The following is a 19,751-nucleotide window of genomic DNA, read 5'->3' as shown; positions in this document are numbered from 1 at the left end:
GTTGGGTTTTATTTTTTTCTTTTTTGATGGATTTGAGGGGTGAAAGGTCTAGCAGGTTTTTTTGGTTTTACTGTGTATTACAGCTGCCATTTCTAGCCAGCCAACAATTTCTGTACATAAAACAGACAATAGATTATCATATTACTTGAGCTTTCATGTCAAAACCACATTCATTTTCTGAATCACGTTCAATTCATCAACCAATATTTGCTCAAGGGCTTTTGCCAGCTACAATGTATCATTTTAATATAGTGTTGAACATTGGTTTTATTCTAGAGGTCAAATAATTATTATCTTGTTATTGTTATGGTTATCATTTTGTAGTTGTTATAAATTATTTTTTGGTTCACATGCCATGTGCTATTATGTTTTTTTGCAAAGGTTGCTTATGTGGGCCCTAGTCTACCTCTTAAAAAGATGCTTAATGTTAAATACATAAATAGCCATACTTGATGTCAAAGAAACTAACCCCATGCATAAAACTTTCCAGCACTTTGCTGAGTCAGAACCTCTATGACCTCTCAAATGAAGACTGACTCAAATTAGCATTTAAATTGGGTGCAATTTGTACTAATGCACTGGATGTTGTCCTCCAAAGCAGGTAGTTTCTGCAGCCATTGAAAAGGCAGAGGTAGCTCTTCTGTTTTCACTGCCTGTCCCCTTTTGACTTAGCTCCTAGGACATGGGGACTGCAGGACATATTTGAGGGTAGAGCTGGCTTCTCAGTAAATAAAATCTACAGCTTTGTGCTATGAAGGATTACCCAAGGTTCTTGAAATACAACTGGTTCTTATCTGTGTCCCAGGAGCAGCAGTAGCTCAGTGAAGAAGGTGGCAAAGAAAAGAGAAGAGAAGCTGTTCCCTCCTCCATTATCCCCCCTCTTGGATGAGCCTGTGCACCGGCGGCACAGCAGTGACAACAGCTCCTTCAGCCAAGAGACCAACATCACAAACACCTCTCAAACCAGCAGCTCTTCCTCCTCTGTTTCTAAACACAGAAAGAATGAAAATAAATCCTCTTCTAACCCCAAAGGAATCTGTGTAAGTAACCGACCTCAGTTGCTGGAAGTGAACAAGATAAAATAAAATTAACTTTTGTTCTACATCACAAACACCTCTCAAACCAGCAGCTCTTCCTCCTCTGTTTCTAAACACAGAAAGAATGAAAATAAATCCTCTTCTAACCCCAAAGGAATCTGTGTAAGTAACCGACCTCAGTTGCTGGAAGTGAACAAGATAAAATAAAATTAACTTAGCTTTGTTCTGTTTGATTTTTTTTTCCCCCAGTATCTATTTTGAAATGCTTATGTAGCCCTACTCAAGAGCAGCGAGGAGTGGATGTTTGCAGAGCTGGGCATAAGCAACTCTTGCAAGTTCCATTTTTTAGGTCAGCGTTAGGCATGTACTTGGCGTTGTGTATCACTCCCTGAAATACCCGGTCCCTGAGCCTCAGAGGAGAGCCTTTGCAGCCACCAGCTAGCTGCAATTAGTCCCTTAACTCCGTAGCTACAACACACACATTTTGAAAATAAAACGTCAAGAATTTTGGTATCCATCACCTGAATAATTACCCCAAATTCTCAGCCAGAATTAAGCACTGTAGTTGTACTGAATATTGCAGCCTAAACTAAACAGACAATAAAAATCTAACAGAAAGCTACTTGTCCATAGCACACTCAACATGGAAATATCTTCTCTCAGGTTTGCAGGCTCCCAGCTTCCAGCGGCAAGGTTTATTTACACCTCATCTCCATGAATTACTTATATAAGCTTTCAGATACCATGTAAATAGGGTTTTTTCCCCCAAAAAAAAACATCATTCTATTATGGCCATCTCCCCATCAAAGATTTTCACACAGACAATTCTTTCTTGCTTGCTTTTCACCAGATTCAGATGGGGTTTTTTACTGAAAATACATGGAAAAGAGCCAAAACTAGAAGCTGCATAGCAAATTCACTAAAAACCAGTAAAATTTCACATCAGTTTGTCATCCTCTTGTAGAGAAAACGGAAACTTCAGGGTTTTGGCCCGTTTTAGAAAATAGTCCTTCCTCTAAAGTTTCAAACATATCATTTAGTATCAAACTGTATTTTAGTATCACTGTCAAAATTAAAAGACAAGAAGAAAATCCTGGCACAGAAAAGGACATGCATAGCCCCATTTTTCACAGTTCGCCACTTTGCAAGAGGTTGTTATCCTGCACTGTAATAGTAAAACTCACAAGTTGCATTGGATCGTAGGTGACAAATCACTTCACCTTATTCATTCATCCCTGTTGCGTTCTGATATCATTGTGTCACTTCAAGCTGAGAGAGTAATACACATGCCTTCAACTGAAATCAATGCCAAAATGAACTGCATATGTCAGCAAATAAACAATGCTATGTAAACAGCAGGGCCACTTCCTCTCGCTCCCAGCACCTCCAGTCAGATTTATCCTTGGTTTATCTATTATCCTGATACGTGAAATATTTGTCTTCTAAAATATGTTAGACTTCTTTCCCTAGTTCATTGGTTCATCTGTAATTTAGTTTATCTGTTTGTGGACCTAGCTTGCAAGTTGCAGTTGTCTGATTTAAATGCTTCTGTTATGCTTCTGGTTTTAGTCGATGCAAAGTCACACCTCCTCACTTCTGCTTTCCATTCTTCTCTCTATTCTGTGTACAAGGGTGAGGAAACCGTTCCTTACTGAAATCCAAGCAGACCTTTCAGACACCTTACAGTTAGCTGATAACAATATAGAAAAAAAATTACATTAGTGTGATCCACCTTGAATGAAGTTGAGTTTACATCCAGCCCTTCTGCACTGGATTTCCCCACCCTTGCTTTAACCAGTGTCTCTAGTCAGTAACACTGTGGTATCTAGGCTGACTTTATCCAAGAGTGTAAGTTAATGAGTTCAGGTGAGGGGTCAGAGGTCATGTTGCCTAATTAATCTAATAGGCTTATGTTATAAAGGATGGAAGGGTGGTTTTGTGACTTAACCTGGATGTAGTTGGGTATATATGAGTGCTGCTTTGTGCCTTAGCCTTTTGTTTGTTTGTGGGTTTTTTGCGGGGGTGGATGCGAGCACTTACATTGTTTGAACTATGAAGAGTTAATAACAGACCTTTTTTTCTAGGAGGAAGAATCTCACAATACACCAATAGCCAACACTCTTCTTGACACCAGCCATCTAGAAACAGACATCTGGTCTGCAATGCCAACACTTTCCAATGGGAATTCGGAGCCCAGAAGACCCAAAATAACATTTGATGATGTGTAAGTATTACTGGATCTCTGTGCTAGCTGCATGTTATGTAGTTGGGATTTTCATGCAAGCAGAGCTCCCAGTGAAAGAGAGTATCTGATTATAATGCTAGCATTGGGCACCTGTGTGGATAGTGCTGCACAAAGGCACACACAGTTTTAATCTTTACAAATGAACTGTTGTCACTGATTAATGCAGACTCTGTTGATAAATGTTTTCAGATCATGAATGTTGGTTCACGGTAATTCTTCTTCATTTTTTTATTTTAGCTCCTCTAATGGAAACTTCTTATACTTAATTAGTTTAAAATATTTTTCCTTTTCCTCTGTTCAGCACACATTAATGGGTCCTTTGGGTGGCCAGTTTCTACAGCTAGTTATTTTACATTCTGGTCACTCATCATATCTTTGCATACAGCAGCTTCAGATTAATATCAGGTTAAGATTTAAAGAGATAAGTGGGCGTATTTGTCGAAATTGTTCTCGGAAGCAGTCAGCAATTTTCCCAAGCAATGTTTGTCCAACTGTATGAAAACAAAGACTTGAAATAATTGATTTTGTCTCTTTAGGCTTCACAATGCTGATTATTACATGCAAGAGGCTAAGAAGCTAAAGCATAAAGCAGATGCATTGGTAGGTTGTCACAGGTTTTTTGGTCTCTTTCCACTATGGAGCTGGGTGCTACAAAAATGTACATTCTGAATGTCATCTAAAGCCTCAGAAACCAAGAGAAACCCTGCTATTGACTAAAGTATGCTTCAGATGGTACGCCATAAACACACTGTACACAACAAGTCAAACCCTGAGCACCATTCCTAGCCTTTAATAATTCATTCCCAAAAATAGAAGCTCCTTAAAATAGCTGGTATCTCTTCCGAGGAGGAGCAACAGTCATGTTGTTTATGAAGGATGTAAGATAATTTCATGAAAGATGATGTGTGTTTGAAATTTGTTTTCCTATTCACTTTGAGCCTAAAACAAAAGTGTTGAAATATTCCATAACAGAAAGTTAAGAAAGGCAAATCACCCTCCACCCCATTATCATGTGGCAAAACTGTTTGATATTTCCAGTCCAATTGTTTAAAATTTGCAACAAATGATTTTTAAATAGTACATTCATTTTTATTGCATGCTTTTTAAGCCAGTAAATAAAGACTTAACACACTGCTTCCCAAAAAATCTTGCAATTAGGTAGTTCAATGCTAGGAAAGCTTTTTCTCTCATTTTATCCCAGATGAAATTCCAGTAAGATTGACCTAATTTTGCAAAGTGTTTTGATTTTGATAAAACTACTTAATCTAACAGATTATACTCTATCATAGTTTGTTCAATCTAAGCTATTGCTAGCACTGAAGTGCCTTTAATAGCCATTTGCTTTGTAGTTAGGGACTTTGCTCCTGTACGCTACATAGAGTGCAGAACAGCAGCTCATTTAGGCAGGCTTAGTGGAACTTGATTCCTCTATTTATTTAAACTAAGATGTCTAAAATGGAGTGTGGCCATTCACTTTGCCCCTCAGAATCACAACTGAAAAATAACTGGGTGATTATTCACCTCGTTTTATTATTTGTGGGTTTTTTGCATGCATATTATGTCAATCCACATCAGAGATTTTGCACTTGGAAATAAGTGTTTGTCCAAAAAAAAACCCAAAACAATCACATGCTATGTTTTTTTAAAAAAAAACAAGTAAATTAAAAAGATGGCTCTCCCTCTGCTGTTGGTGAGCTGAAGGAGAGTTGACATATCGAGCTGCCGGCTTCAGCTCTCCAGGCTCCCTTTTGACTTGGGGCATGTGTTACCAAGTGTGTTTTCTGTGGGAGGTGGGTTCAGGTTTTTGGCAACCTGCCGTGAGTGTCACTAAGTTAGCAGTCGTCCCTCCTGACCTGCCCATTTACAGGAGGTGGCCTGCACTGATTCCTGCAGCCCGACTCAGCAGAGCATGTTCAGCCAGAGCCCTGACATCTGCACGTGGGGAAGGCTGGCAGAAGCAGACTGACAACACCTCCCACAGCTGATTGACCTTTAAAGAAAATACACATGGTTCTGGCACATGGATGCCTGCTCCACGCTAGCAAATATTTACAGGCTCAAGCTCCTGATGATCTCAACAAGCTATGTCAATCCACTTCCCTCCACAGCCTGATTCACTCAGAAAGTGTTGACCTGTCTCCCGTCCTCTTACCTTTGACTATGCCTTGCGGAATCAAGGGTGTTTCTCAAGCAGAACTAAGAGGAACAGGCACAGCGCATCATGCTGCTGCCTGCAGGCAGGCCTTGCCTGTCGCATGCAGTTTGACACCCCAAGTGCTCTTATGGGAATGTGAGGCCATCCGCTACGATACAACTTGTTGGCAGACATAAATACCGATGAACAAAGTATCTGCTTTTTCTTTCTGCTATTTAGGTCTCAACTTTTTTTTTCCACCCAATACAGCTGCACAAAAATTATCTCCATGTAACACATTTGCTGTGCAATCCCGTAGTGTTAGTTGTCCTATGGAAACAATTGCTTCTGGTTACTCGGTGCTGACATGACAAAGCACACACAGCATTGAAAGATGTGTTGCAGTGGGTAGAAAGATAATGTGTGTGACCTCAAAATGTGTCAGCAAATGTTAATGAGATTTGTGGCAATGCTGTTCCTGAGCTTGTACGGAAAATAGATTTCTGGTGAAGGGCAAGACATTTTGCATCTTATGGGAGCGACCCCATGAAAATCTATCCTTGTCTGGGACGGCAGTAAGGAATCAACTGATTTGGATGGGCTGCTGCAGTGGCAACTGACTGTACCATATGGAAGAGATCTTGGAGACCTCGCTCTGTTCTCGGCTGAGCTGTGATGAGCTGGAGTAACTGCACCTACTCCACTAGAGTCAGCACGGAGCAAAGGGCAGGATCGGATCCCATTTCTGGCTCAAACTGTGTGTCTGTACTTGAAGCAAGGAATTTGAAGAATGTGCTGAGAAGCGGCCACTGGAATAAAGAGAAAACATTTAGAAATATTTCCCCTTTTGTGATCATTCAAGTAATACCTATCAATTATAAAAAGGCTTTGTACATAATCAATGCAGAAGAGCAGAACTTGAAATTAAAGGTATGCAGAGGGAACTGGTTATAAGGATTGCTTAGAAGTAGCCACAAAGGCAAATATACTGTTACCTTGGACCGATACTAAATGTTCTGTTTAATGTGTTGCTAGGATAGGCTTCCATTTTGTGAACAGAAAACATATGCAGATGCATCAAAAATATTTTGATAGAGACATACAAAGAAATTTTTAAATTATTTAAAGTATATTGGATCTCTTATATCAATTGCCACATTAGTAGAATTCTTACATCCAGCTATCAAAAATTGAAAATGTTAAATACTATTATAAAATACTTACTATAAAAATGTCATATATAATATTCATTACACATAAAAAAAGAAATCAGTATGTCTAAGTCAGTTTAATCACAACCATTATGAGGGCTAAAACCTTTTGCAATAAAATCCTAGTAAAATAAAATATTTAGCAGCGCTATATTTTCTCTTTTTTTTCTGCTCTTTCAGTCATCACATAAGTGATGAGATTTTTTTTTTTGGTCAACGGTTAACACAGAATGTGACATCTGCCAAGTGGCATGGAGTTGTTACTTAACCCTTGCATAGTGACATTCAAACTTAGGTCATATATCGAGAAGCAATATGGATTTGTTTAAACATGCTTAGTGTCCCTCATTGCCTGTGTAAATCCATGCATGTCAATGGACATACATTGACTTTCCTCTGTGGAGTGTCTGGCCTTATACTACCTGAAAAGATTTGCTAAAAACATAGACCCTGCCTAAATTACTGTATGAATTCATTCTTAACTACCAGCATCGCTTTGCTTTCATCCTAATGCTAGTGTTGCTTTGTATTATGATCTGTCTACCTAGAAATTAAAGCTGAAGGATTTTCTTGATGGTGTCATTTCCATTTCAGCTGGAGAAGTTCGGCAAAGCAGTGAATTATGCTGATGCTGCCCTCTCCTTCATTGAGTGCGGGAACGCTATGGAGCGAGATCCATTAGAAGCTAAATCTCCATACACCATGTACTCAGAGACTGTGGAACTCATCAGGTTAATGTCCTTTCTGTGATCATTTTCATAATCTCATTTCAGTCATAATTAGAACCTGCTATGTTTTAAAAAATACCATTTCAACGTATTAATGATTTGTCCAAGGCATCTTCATCTCAGAAGTCATCATAATTAGTTCTTGCCATTTTATTAATGTCATGGAAAATTTATAATTGATGGACACTGCTTTTATAAATTATCCCCTTTAGAGGTTATAATGTGAGTGTTATAATTTGCAATATTCATAAAATTAAAATTGAAATGTAGTGGGTGGAAGTAAAGTATAGTAATTTCACTGTTTGGCAATGACACTTGTCTTTTAAAAGGTGTAGTTTTATAATTCAAAACATTAAAGTGAGTCTATCAGGATTTCTATTACAAACCCTGTTTTGAGAGGTTTATAACTTGGCTGTTAAAAAAAAAAAAAAAAGCTGAAACTTGGCACATAAGATCATAGCCAGAAAGGAAGCTTTCCACATGTATTGTATTAAAAAAAGTATATTTTTTAATGTTAAAGTAATGTGAACCAGCTGAATAAGTTTTAATACAGTTTTGTAGACTTGTAGGCTAGAATATGGATGAGAGCGCCTTTACTTACTAATAAAATGTCTGAATTATTATTTTATAATCTGCTGCTGTTCCCTATAGCTGTTTCATAGTGTTGGCTCTGTAGAAATAATGGTCTCCTGAGTAACTAAGGGCTTGTTTGCTTTACTTGCGCAAATTATCAAAGTGAAATCAAGCAGGATTAAATTTACCTGTAAGTAGAACAACAGGATTTTTCCTCTTGACTGTGATGCACCTTTGCTCTCCCCAGTGTATGCTGGGAATATCACCATTAATGTCAGTGTAATTACTGTCAGTTTACGCAAGAGAAAGAAAAGGAGGCAAATCAGGCCCTAAATGTTTGGGTTTTAATATGACAGAGGTGTTTTTTTAACATGCAGGATTTTAACATGCCAGATTAGCTATTAGAGACTGCCAAAAATAATGCATGTTTTACATTTTGAATAAGTAGGTATTTACATAATAAAATGTATCAAATCTTAAGAAGCTCTTACTCTCAGGTAAATAATATGCCTGTTAAATATTTAAAAACATGTTTTTGCATTCTACGCTTCATAAAGAGAAGAAGAAAATCTAAAGAGATTACTCAACAAAAAAATGATGTTCACTCAACACGATCCAAGTTAAACCCTTGAGAGCGGAGGACTTAAGAAAAGGAGCTGCCTACCTCTGCTCCGCTGTGCTGAAACTCTTCCTGCATTCTGACAGTGGACAGTTCAGTACTTTGTGTCCTGAACTACAGTTGTATGGCAGGATAAATTGTATTTGAAGAAATGTTCTTTAAAGAAGTGAGTGCTTCTTCACAGGAGCCCGCATTTATTTTTATTTTTTAAGAGAACCGCACGGCACAGTTGAAAATGTTGTTCCTCAGTCCAGCAGTCTGTCTGTTCAGAAGCGAATGGACCAAAAAATCTTCATTCATTCAAGAGTCACAACACGTGCACCACTTAACTCAGAGAATGGCAGCTCTAGTAGTAGCTCACAAATGCAGCTCCCCTCCACCCTACCATGCTGGTAGTGGATGGAGTCAGCTGAGTGTATGGCTGCGTCTTGGAGCAACTGGCACTCATCAGCGTATGCAGCCCCGCTGCCTTGCTCTTCTCGGCAGCTCCTGTATCAGCACAGTCCTGCTGCAGGCTACACGATAGATAGACCTTGGCATGGAAGCAGCACCTGAACTGCTTTTGGATTGCTTTTTGAACCGCTTTTGGCTATGGAAGAATCTGGAGGACTTTGTCATAGAAGATCTCCAATTTCTAAATAGCTAAAATCAGGTGAGATTCATTCCACCAGCTACCATCAAAGGCAGAGAACTTACCAACTCTTGTACGCAGCACCTTGTAGGCAGCCAGTGAGAGAATGATTTGCCCATTTAACTGCTGTCAGTGGTCAGACATGGAAAAAAGGTGATTGCCCAGGTGAGCAGCAGGCTGGTACAGGTTCAGTAAACTCCACGGACAAATGTACAATTCTTGTGGGCTACAGTGGGTGCTGAATGTGCAAACCAAGTATGCGGCTGTGCACACACACTTTCTCAATGTGGCTCCTAATGTTGACATAGATTCTTACTGTGAGATAAGAAATAGAAGGAGATTTTTCTCACTTTTACTCCTCCCTTCATCAGAGGCACCATTTTCCCCTTTTGCATTAGCTGTGTCTGCCCTGAGTATCTGCATCAGACACCTATTTGTGAAAGCAAGTGGAGCATCAAAGAGATTGGGAATATCAGATCTGACTGTCAAAGGTGTTTTAAGTTAATGGTAAAGCTAAAATCCCTAACGTAACACTAAAAATCCCAAAGAGACATATATCTTCGTGTTTGATCAGATTCATTCAGTATGACTGGAACAACACTACCAAAGAGCAGGTGAGCTAGGACATGGAGGAAGCACATCAGGCGGTGTGCTACAGCTGCAAGCTGGGGGCTGATGGTGGGGGTGGTGGGAGGAAGGCAGAGTGAGAGCAGCACTGCCTGCCTGCACACCATTACCTCCTTGTAAATGAGAACTCATCAAGACTGCCTGGATACCTTAAAACTTTCTTACGCAACGCTGAACCCTATTACTTATTCTAACACAAGTACCTGTGAAATTGCATTAGGGCTCAGAACAATGATTTTATGCGATGAATTGATTTTCAAGAGACTAAATGCATGGAATGGAGTGTGCTCAGTTAAAGAAAAAAAAAAGAAGAGGTAGGAATACTCAATCTTTGATCATCCAAATGCTGGACAGCAGCAATTAAACAGAGAGGGAAGACCAAGTACACAAGATTCATAAATTAATGGACCCAGGAATTTAAAAAGCTGTGAACATGACCTTTCCTGTATTTAAAACCATTTTCTATATAAAATATATTAAAAGCTTTGAAGAAGCATTTACGAGAAGGATTTTGAAGGTATTATTCAAGCCCAAAGTATTATATGTAAAACCTTATTATATATTACTCTACTCTTCAGTACATATAGGGCCAAGATCTTATGCTTCTGTCCAACACTCATCACAAATGTTTGCAGGACTCAGCCTAGATGGCTGGATATAATATCATTAATAGGCCAAAGAATAGTTCACCTCGTTGGCCCAGAAAATGGGTTGGTGATTTACTTTAGCCCTCCAGATTTTAAGTGGTGCTTTCTGTTGAATTTTATATTGATCTCATCGTTACAGAACAATGTGACCATTAGCTATTGCAGTCAGAGAAGAATATCTATGTGTGGCTGTTATTTTTCAGAGTGTCACTAGTATTCCTGGAAACATCTTAACTCTCAATTTCTTCTCTCCTCACCTTTTTGACAAGGTATGCAATGAGACTCAAGAATTTCACAGGCTCTTCTGCCACGGAAGGAGACAAGAAATTAGCAGTTTTATGGTAAGTCCCATTGCAACAATGAGAGAAGCAGCTAAAATCTTAAGGAGGACTTTAAAAGTACTGAATTACTTAAGCAGCTTACAGAAGATCATTATTCTTGTTTTTCATTAAACTATTAAAGGATAACTAATGGATTTCTTCAGCAGCTGACTAAACATTTATTCTTCTAATTTATACTCTTATCAAGATAGGATTTTAATGCTTTTGACCACTTTTTTTTTCTTTCTCCATTTGCTTACGTTTCAAAATCTAACCTTAGAACAGAAACTGCAAAATATAGGTCAGCATTTTTTTTTTTTTTACAGTTTATAGGTTTCATTAAGCAATGGAATTAACATAATCCTTTCCTAATTACCACAGCTACCGATGCTTATCACTTCTCTACTTGAGAATGTTTAAACTAAAGAAGGACCATGCTATGAAGTACTCCAGATCTCTGATGGAATATTTTAAGGTAATCTTTATTCTGTTTCATTTATTGATATGAAATGAAATTCATACCAGCACTGAAAGCTCTCACAAGTATAACTGCGTGACTTAAAAGTCCCACATTTAACCTCTCCCCTGGGAAATGCAGGCAGGATGGCTGCCAGGGAGTGGGGACAGAAGTGATTTGGGGGATTTTTGGATTAGTCACTTGATTCAGAGGACCACACTCAGTAATTCTACTAAACTGACATTATTCTCAACACCATGTAATGTTTATGCAAGTTTCTCTAAAGGAAACTGATTTTTTCAAGATTTCAATGTGCAAGTGATTATGAACTGACCCCCAATGAACCATAATAATGCAATTATTAAGGCTTTAGTTAAATTTAGATTTTAAATTCAGTGAGATTTGCTGAAGTTTATTGCAGACTCAGAGATTTCTCCTTTTATTTCTGTGGAACTTCAAATTGCCTCATCTACATCTTGAAAGTTTGCCTTTACCTTGAATTGAGTGGAGATCAGCTGATTGTCATGACTTGGTGATGTTTTCCTTTACCTTGTCAAATGCCGTTTACCCAGTGTAAAAATGACAAGTCCTCACCGTTCCTAAATTAAGAGAGAAACAGAATCTTTCTTCAGCTCTGCCAAGGTTTTGATATTTATATTTTACTGGTTAATGCTGTTTGAAGTATACATTAATTCTTGTACTTTATTGCTACATATTATTCTATAATTATGTAATTAGACTGGTTTGTGAGCCCATCAGTCTTTTTTTGTTGTTTTTTTCAGCCTCTGTGAATTTGTTCCAGGCTTTGACATATTAGTACTGCAAACCAGTAAAACTTTTAACACCGCAGTTTTAATATTTTCATGTAAATGGTGATAAAATGGTCCTTCTGCTGTAAAACTCCGGTACTATCATGCTAGCAACCACCACTTACTCCTGACTTCCCTGGTGTCCTCTGTGTGTGCGTATCTCTGTAATTTCAGTAATGTTACTCCTGATCTTCTGTTTAAATTGAGGCTCTCTTGAAGTCATTAGGAGTGCCTCTGTTGTAGTCACAAACTTTTCAGTCAGGGATTTGCACAAATTAAATTTGAGCTAGACACATTTATAGCCTCAGCATTTTCATGGAACGTATTCCATCCACTTCAGATTTTATCCAGGATGAATGTAGATTGTCTCTTAAAAAAAGGTTATTGGACAAATCATTTGATAAACTTTTTCTGCAGAAAGTAATTATCTCTTAAAAAGAAGGGGGGGGGGGGATTCTCTCTTCCCTTAAAGCCACTTCACTTTCTCTATGTGCAAATAGGTACAATGACAAACATATTGCTACTCCTAGCATAAGACCATTTTACTCCATGCACAGAGAATATCTCTTCCCTTAAAGCCACTTCACTTTCTCTAGCTGTGCAAATAGGTACAATGACAAACATATTGCTACTCCTAGCATAAGACCATTTTACTCCATCTGCACAGAGAAAATGTCTTTTAATGTAAATGAAAATAAGAGAAAAAAAATTAAAATGTAATAAAATAGACAAATCAGCAGTGATGGTTTTAGGCATCCAGTTGAAGCTGAGTATTTCAGCTAATGTCACTGTGTGTATGCTATGGGCACTGTAACTCATTTGCTAGAAGTAGTGTTTGAGTGTATACAGATTATATGTTCAGGATCTTTTTGTAGTAAAGGAGGAGAAAAGAATGGGAGCTATTAACTACGTATTAGTTTTGTATTGCTGCACAATGTTCTCTGTGTTCGCTAGCGAGAATCTGTAATACAAATGAAATAGATTAACTATTTGAATAGTTGTTATTCAAAATTTTGCACAATTTTAACTGTGAAAAGCAGCCCACTCTTTAAAGCAGAGCTGGAGAGGAATTTTTTGGCAGAATTGTTTTTCATATTTTTCCTCACAAATGCCAGTTTGTCCAAATTGAAATTCTGTGGATGGAACTGGTTCTGATTAATTTCCAATTAAAACTTTCAAATTGATATTTTTTACATTTCCAAACAGAAAATGACCATTTAATCATGAAAGTAGTTTTGAAATTTAGAGGCAACTTGGAGTAAAATATAACTAAAATGATAATTTTTTAAAATTGAAATCAAACTTTTTAAAATTTAAATAAAACTTTTTAAGATTAGCGAAAATGGCGTCCTTTGATGCATTTCACCTAAAAGTTTGAGGAAGATTTTTATGGTTTTGAAAATGTGTTGTCAACAGTCATTGGCAAAAATATTTCAAGTATTTTCATTGTCAAATAACTACCTCCAATTGAGATCTAGTCTTAATCTTGACAGATCTAGTATTTGCCTCCAGATACTGTCGGGAACAATCCCCAGACAGTAGAAACTAACATCAAAGCTGCTTCTTTGTCTCTGAAGACTTTCTAGGGGAGTTTAGGATCTCCCTCCTTCTTACATATGAGTGGGTGACAAAAATATACACAACATATGCTCTGTACTGCAAAACACTCCATTTCATGCTCACATCTTTCATGAAACACAGTGGCATGCTGTATAGGAACATACAGGCAAGGCCAGCATCATGGTTTGGGCAGTGTTTTCTGCTTTGGTCAATACTGTTTGGCAAGTTTAGCTGTGTTTTAGTAGTCAAGGGTAGGATTTTGCTCCCAGAGTCAGCTGCGTGACCTTGGGCCATGCCCTGGGCTGCTTTGTGCTCCGCTGAATCTCTGTGCCTCACATGCAAAATAGCAATTACAGTAACCAGATGAATCTTGTAATAATGATGGTAATACTTTGCAGAGAACTTGTAAAATTTGATTGAATTTTCACTGTGCATGCTGACTTCTTTGCAAGGGAGCTCAGAGTGATTGTTTTCAGAAAGCACACGTAGATAGCTTCAGCCCTGATACTACCGCTTTTTATGGGAACTAAGATACCACCCAGTCTGAACAAGACTGGAAAAATCTGGGCTTTATTGTTGCTGGGCAATCTTTTTGTACAGGATTGTACAAGGTGCTACACAGACGTGAAAGGCAGGATGAGTAAGCAAGTAAGGAAAGTCAATTTGTGCAAATAAAATACATAAAAACAAGGGCATTCAAGCAGATCCTTACTAGAAGTTTTATTTCTACTACTATCTGAATCCCAAGCCACCTTCCCTAGCAACTTGGGAGGGATTAATTTCATTAAGGCATCAACCCAAATTCTTTTTGTTTCTTATTAAAAGATTGCAGGTCCCCCTAAAGATAAGAAGTCATTCGCACTCTGAAGAACTTACTTTGTAGAATAAGTTTCAGTGGTAATTAAACCACTTCTTTGTGAACTACATCTGCTTTTACTGGAACTTTACTGTATTCCCTCTTTCATCAAGTGACTTTCAAGCTACTGGTTGGAACCTACCAATCATCCACCAGCCATTTAATTACGGGACTGATGTGCAGAGCTGTTCTGCTACATGCACTGTAGCTCTTGCAACGAAACAGGGAGCGTTGAGCCTTGTGTCATCAGTACTCATGTACTTGTGTCACCTTTGTTTACATTTTGGTTTTGTACTTACAGAACTCTTCAAAAGCCTCACAGGCCCCCTCACCTTGGGGCGGCAATGGAAAGTGAGTATTTTCTGCTGAGTACTTCTGTCTGGGAACAAGTGGTTCCAAGAGGGGGGGAAATGTTTTGGTGCCTCTAAAGGCAAAGGACAGTCCATGACTCAGTGGTTTGGGAGCTACAGGTATGTTTCAAATATGTAGCAGGTAGAAAATGTTCTTCTGGGCTACAGAATTGATCTTACAGCTGCCCTGGGCTTGTGGGGGTGAGGGGCTCCCACTGGGCTACCCATGTGAACCATCCAGTGTGGGTGGGAAGGAAGAGCTGAAACACGCCTTTGTCTTTGTGCAAAAACCCCTTAAGTCTAAAATCAGCCGTGGTGGGTCTGTGCTGAATTCTTTGACAGTTTGCTTCTCAAGCCAAATGAAGGCCGTAAAAATATCTGTTAATTAGCTAGCAAGTACCGTGTCATCTCAGGAAGCCAAAGTAAAGTTAACCTTCATTGCAATGATTTTTCAATGATTCGTTCAGTAATGAAAGACCAATGAATATTTCATTGATATATGGTAAGTGCTGTTTAATAAAACTGAAGGCGTAGTAGTGGTGAAAATGTGAAGGCACTTAGTCAACCAATTATCAGTGGCTTTATACTAACGTTAAAACACCCTCGCCTCAGATATGAAGTCAGGGTAATGCAATTATGATCTGCTGTTCAGTGAAGGTGCATTGCTGCTGCAACCTTGCAATGTCTATTGCCACCTGACACACATTTCTCCTGCTCCTTTCTCCTGGCCACGCACACAGATACAAGTAAAACAAAGGAGAAGGACTTTACCTTTCTTTCCTTCTTTATTTGAGTAGGCTGAATTCTAGGTGAGAATTATTATTGTTAATGGTCTCTTTCTGGTGGTTCATAAGAAGAAATGACTATTAGACACTCCAAGGAAACAAAGTAATAAAACTGTAGAAGGGGTTGAAGTTTAGCATACAAAGAATTTAAGTTTTCAAACAGACTTTGTTCTGAATCAGTGCAAAACCGGAAATTCCAACATTTTGCTTCAAGGAAAACATTGTCTTAGATAATTCAAAAATATTTTGGGGTATGTGTGTGTATATATATACACATACACACACACCCCCCAAATACACAAAATTATTTTGAATATGTGTGTGTATATAGATATTTAAGTATAGATTATAACACAAACTAAAGTGATGAAATACAAAATCACTTTAAATAAAAACCAAAAAGATATTTTAACATTGGAAAAGCAACTACTAAATTAAATTATTCTATATGTGCCAGTTTTTCAAGGCATTTAAATGTCAGTGTAACCTTGTATTGCAATAAAAATACAGTAAGTTTTAGTGCCAAAACAGACCACTGGAGCATTACACCTCTTTTGTTCCTTAAGAAGTGGCTTATACCTAAAAATTTCATGGAGCAGAAGTTATCCTTTTATTCCTGTCCTATAATAGACCCCTATGAAGTGTGTGCTCTGCAGGTGGTGACATCTCCCTTGCTATTTAAAGGAGCTGATTAGGTGCCCTGGATTTAGAATCAGTGGGTTTTGACTGAAGGAGAAAATTCTTGTCCAGCCACAAGGTAGGCAGCAGAAACCCAACATTTGGGTCAGCATCACTTCTAACACAGCACCCAACTGATCGGTCTCTTCCCACTAACTTTGGAGATAGGGAAGTAAAGCTCTGAAAGTGCATATCTCTGTCTTTTATTCAGAGAAGGAAACACTTGACATGTAAGAATAACTGCATATGATAAGGCCTTGTTATAACGGTGTTATTATGACACCTGTGACCCAACACACAAAGACCACAATCCACACTCAGGTCTTCAGTGCCCTCTTTCTGGAGTCTCAGAAGAAAAACTCTCCAGCTGGCTCAGAGTTGCCGTATATCTCAGGTGTCTCCTGGTGGCCCCAAGGATTGTCACGGGCCTGGTGCAGCCATGGGCAGCATATGCTCTGCCTTGCCCAGGGCTACTTGCTCTACAGTTTCCTCTTATTCCCCTGCAAATTTGGACCAGATGGGAAGAGGAGTCGCATACCACAGAGGAGAGACCAATCACCATCAGGGTATGGCACTACTGGAGATGGATCAGCGGCCTGGTTCAGAATGGGGAGACAGCAGGGTATTCTTAAATCTTTTTTTGAACAAAGTAAAACTTATTCATTGCCATGAAGTGTAGTCTGCTTGGGATCTCAAACCATCAAAAATCTCAGCTTGGATTACTGGAATTTCTGGCCACTTTTGTTTGAAAGGGTTGTGAACCTCTACAAAGTTGGCCTGAGTTCCAAGCTGGCAATGAAACAAATTTTCCCTGGTTTCATTACAGAAATGTTTCCCACCTCTAGCAACAGAAAGCACAAAATAGAGAGATTTAATAGACTCACCACAGTAATAATGGCTGTGCACAACAGGGTAAATCCAATGAACAATGTGCTTTATTTGACAGAAGTGCGTCAGCTTGTTGTAAGTGGCTCTAACAAAATACTCCTGGTCTCCTCGGATACTTATGATTTTTAACGGCTCCCAGACCTAATCTAGTATAGTTCAGCTCTTCTGTGCATTAAAGACACTGTGGTGTGTCAAGTAACCAGGATGTTTTGAGACTTAAAAATAAAACATTTGTGCCGTAGGATATGCTTAAACTATAATACATAAGCTGTGTAAAAAGCTACTAGCTGCTGAATTAACGTGGTCTCTAGCTCTGGAAAAAGAATGTATCACAGGAGCCTGTTGTTGAGCACAGGTAATAGCAGGGCGCTGCCGGAAAATCTGCAGCAAAAGCTGCTGCCATAAATGCCTTTCAGCCCAAGGCTGTGCCGTGGTGGCAGCCTGTCCTACAGCACCTGCAGACCAGCAGGTCTGTGCCCACACTTCATGTTCAGGACCTTTGACAGTGGCTTGTAAAGCCAAGAGGAGGAGCCTTTCTATCCTGGGGTTTGGATCAGGCCCATAATGAGTCTGAGTGAGCTTGATGCTGTTGCACAGCATGAGGCATCAGTGGCCGCCTGTCAAGAAAGGGATTGCAACATCCCCGTCCGGAGAGTTTTGGTGTCTGCTTCATGCAGAGAGCGCCGGGAGCATCTCGGCCCTGCATTTCAAGTGTATTCCACAGCAAATCAAATGCATTTGTTTAGGTAAGTGGTTCCAAATGGGGACAAGAGAAGAGATTTTTGGAACCCTTAATCTTGTTCACTGAAACAAATTCTCAAAGAGAATAGCTGTATGTGAGCGTTCACCGCTGCACAGCTCTAAACATGAGCTTGCTGTGCTGACCTCCGCACTGCCTGCAGCCAGCAGGTGATTCCTAATTGCTGGTGTTAGAATTAAAGGAAAATCTGTATTAGAACATTAGTGCTGCACTAAGTAGGTAACTTAAAACACTGCTCTGTACAAAACTGTGCAGATGAACTGTAGGCAATTAGAAACAAATCTCCATAGCCAGTCTTAAAGAATCCTATAGAGATATTCATAATCCTACAGTACCCTCAGCTCCTAATACTGCTCTGCAGGGTGCTTTTAAGACTTGCACTTTACTTATTGTGGTGACTGTATTTGGAGCAAACTGTCATTGTGGTTTCCACAAAATGCTTTGATAATAAGCCAATATTGCACATTGAGTGTTTTCTAACTGCCATTGCAGCTTCTGGCAGCAGGTAGAAAAATCATTACAGCTATAAGATACTTGTTCTCTGAAAGATTGCTCTATTTTTGTGATAGATTTTTTTTTTTTTTTTAAATAACGGGTTCATTTGTAGGGAGAATTAAATCCCTTTTTATTTTCAATCATTCCCAGTTTATAAGCTCTCCTTTCTCATAAAACCAGGAGATACCACTGCACATTCTCCCCTGACTGGGGTGCAGAGTTAATTTTTCAACTGCATTTAGGATGGCAATGAAGTGGTGTGTGTGAGGGGGGCTCACTCTCCCTTTACCTCTCGCAGGAGCACAGAAACACCATCGCCCATGTCCCTGAGTCCATCCCCAGTCAGCTCTGCTGGAAGTAGCACGGGCACCGCTGGCTCATCCTTGGCGGGGACCATCACCATCCCTCAGCGCATCCACCACATGGCTGCCAGCCACGTCAACATCACCAACAACGTCCTGCGGAGCTACGAGCACTGGGACATGGCTGACAAGCTGACTAAGGAGAACAAAGGTGCCCCACTTGGCTTCTTCCTTGTCCCCTTTGGCTCATCAGCTTTAGCTTTCTTTCTGTTCTCGTAGGCGTTGTTGGGAATTGGACCCAGAACCACCTCATCTAAGAGCACAACTGTGACAGCTTGAGCAAACAGACCATATCTGCTTGCTGGTCACTGTAGCCAATGCGTATCTTCTCTTGTCAAGCACAGAGGGGGGATATGTAACACACGCTGAACATGGGGTTATCAGAGCAGCTGGCAAATAATTTAGCAAACATGAGCCCCAAGTGATAAGAGCTTTTGAGTCTGCAAATTTGTTCACAGTTTCAGCTTCTCATAGAGCACCGAGGTTATTTTCATACTGCTCTGTCAACCGGTTTAAGACTATTAAAATGCTAGCTAGGATAATAAGCAAACATTAGATTTTATGTTTATGCAGGGAGTCCGATTAGGAGATGTCCACTGAAAGCCATGACCTTGACTCTCCTATGGTTGGATTGCAAATCTGCTTGTTTATTCCTAACAACAAAATGTAAGTCTTTACCACAGTCGTTTCAAAGGAGTTTTGGCAAGCAGTTTGTGACTGGGTTATATCGAGTATAGTGGAGTGGCTGAGATGTAACTAAAGGACAAATCTGGCCTATTGTTGGCCAGCTGTGAACTTCCCCATGATAATGTAATTATTCAGATTCCAGCTTTGGGCTTACACAAATCATTGACAAAGCTTTCTTTGATACTAGAGGTGCAGATCCTAACTGGGAAATATTCTCATCATGAATTGGCTCATTCTCTTAAATTATACTGAGATTTCAGATGGCTGACTTTTCCTGACAAATGTGCTCACT

At 39.3% G+C, this 19,751-nt stretch overlaps 1 protein-coding gene across 1 annotated transcript in view; it reads left to right on the top strand.

The window, feature by feature from the left end:
• The window catches only part of AFF2 (AF4/FMR2 family member 2), a 251,957-nt gene that overhangs the window by 227,635 nt on the left and 4,571 nt on the right, over nucleotides 1-19,751 (top strand). Inside the window, exons 12-20 of the mRNA XM_019471047.1 lie at nucleotides 806-1,040; nucleotides 3,122-3,261; nucleotides 3,819-3,882; nucleotides 7,222-7,358; nucleotides 10,722-10,793; nucleotides 11,154-11,247; nucleotides 14,199-14,246; nucleotides 14,756-14,805; nucleotides 18,709-18,923. Coding sequence (XP_019326592.1) covers nucleotides 806-1,040; nucleotides 3,122-3,261; nucleotides 3,819-3,882; nucleotides 7,222-7,358; nucleotides 10,722-10,793; nucleotides 11,154-11,247; nucleotides 14,199-14,246; nucleotides 14,756-14,805; nucleotides 18,709-18,923 — 1,055 coding nt within the window. The remainder of the gene's footprint in view (nucleotides 1-805; nucleotides 1,041-3,121; nucleotides 3,262-3,818; nucleotides 3,883-7,221; nucleotides 7,359-10,721; nucleotides 10,794-11,153; nucleotides 11,248-14,198; nucleotides 14,247-14,755; nucleotides 14,806-18,708; nucleotides 18,924-19,751) is intronic.

The sequence above is a fragment of the Aptenodytes forsteri genome, unplaced genomic scaffold (genome assembly GCF_000699145.1).
Source record: "Aptenodytes forsteri isolate BGI_AS27 unplaced genomic scaffold, ASM69914v1 Scaffold143, whole genome shotgun sequence".
In the NCBI taxonomy this organism is placed as follows: Eukaryota; Metazoa; Chordata; class Aves; order Sphenisciformes; family Spheniscidae; genus Aptenodytes; species Aptenodytes forsteri.
This window is presented reverse-complemented; position numbering and strand designations above follow the sequence as displayed.